General features: G+C 34.3%; 1 protein-coding gene across 1 annotated transcript in view; it reads left to right on the top strand.

The window, feature by feature from the left end:
* The window catches only part of LOC106872532 (transforming growth factor-beta-induced protein ig-h3), a 3633-nt gene extending 2725 nt beyond the window's left edge, over positions 1-908 (top strand). Inside the window, exon 4 of the mRNA XM_014919556.2 lies at positions 506-908. Within this exon, the coding sequence (XP_014775042.1) occupies positions 506-757 (252 nt within the window). The 3' untranslated portion in view covers positions 758-908. The remainder of the gene's footprint in view (positions 1-505) is intronic.
* Positions 909-1145: the final 237 nt, after the last annotated feature.

Genomic DNA, 1145 nt, shown 5'->3' with positions numbered 1-1145 from the left:
CAAATAATATATGAGTATATGCATATATACGTACATGTATGTACATACCTACATCTACATGTATATATAGATGCATATCTGGGTACAGGACGTTGCAAAAAAACGTGGACAAAATGATAAACAGAGTACAGAAAATACACAGGCCACATAGAGAACATTTCCTTCATCAGCTGCCACCATTCTAAAGCTAAGCGTTTCAAAGAGTTAGGGCAGGACGCATTGTTAGAATGGCTCTTCCCACGAACCACAAATTAAATTTGTACCGTGGAGGAATGTAGTGGCGGACAGAAAACAAGACAAGAAAACGAAACAGGGAAAATAAACATGAAAGGCTATACGGCCAGACGTGACAAAATATGTGTATACTGAACGCTGTGAAGCAACGAACTGGAAGGAAGAGGGACGAAGAATAGTAAAGAGTATATACATTAATATAAACACACATATATGTACTTATATAAATACATAAAATGTATTTTATTTTTATGTTTCGTCTTTTGTCTAGCATCTCCAACACCATATAGTGAAACGATTCGTAGTTCCATGCGGCTTCCAGCCAAACACCAACTACAACATGAAATCATTGCAAAATGAGACGCTGCGGTTTAGCCTCGACAGAACTGGCAAGATGAAAGTGTTCCAAACACCGATGACACCTCTCAATAATAACACCATGGCAGTGAATGGCATTCTGTATAAGATCAATAATTTCCTGCACTGTGAATGCAACGATCGTCCGGGGGTACACGGAGGCTGATTTAGTTACAGGCCATCTTTATCGGGAGTTTATCAAAATTTTCAGTTTAAGTTGATTGATATTATTTGGTCCTGGGGTAGGGAAGAAAAAGAAAGAAAGGAATCGAATGTGGAAAAAGCACAAATGGATAGATTAATTGTAACGTTTAATACATACACGTACATATGTATGTATGTATGTATGTATGCATGTATGTATGTATGTATGTATGTATGTGTGTGTGTATGTATGTGTGTGTACATGTACACATACATACAAACGTACACATACACGTATATACATACATATATATATATATGTACATGTAAAGACATAAAATTATGTATATATATATGTATATATATATATATATATATATATATATATATATATATATATATATATATAT

Source organism: Octopus bimaculoides, chromosome 27, assembly GCF_001194135.2.
Source record: "Octopus bimaculoides isolate UCB-OBI-ISO-001 chromosome 27, ASM119413v2, whole genome shotgun sequence".
NCBI lineage: Eukaryota > Metazoa > Mollusca > Cephalopoda > Octopoda > Octopodidae > Octopus > Octopus bimaculoides.
This window is presented reverse-complemented; position numbering and strand designations above follow the sequence as displayed.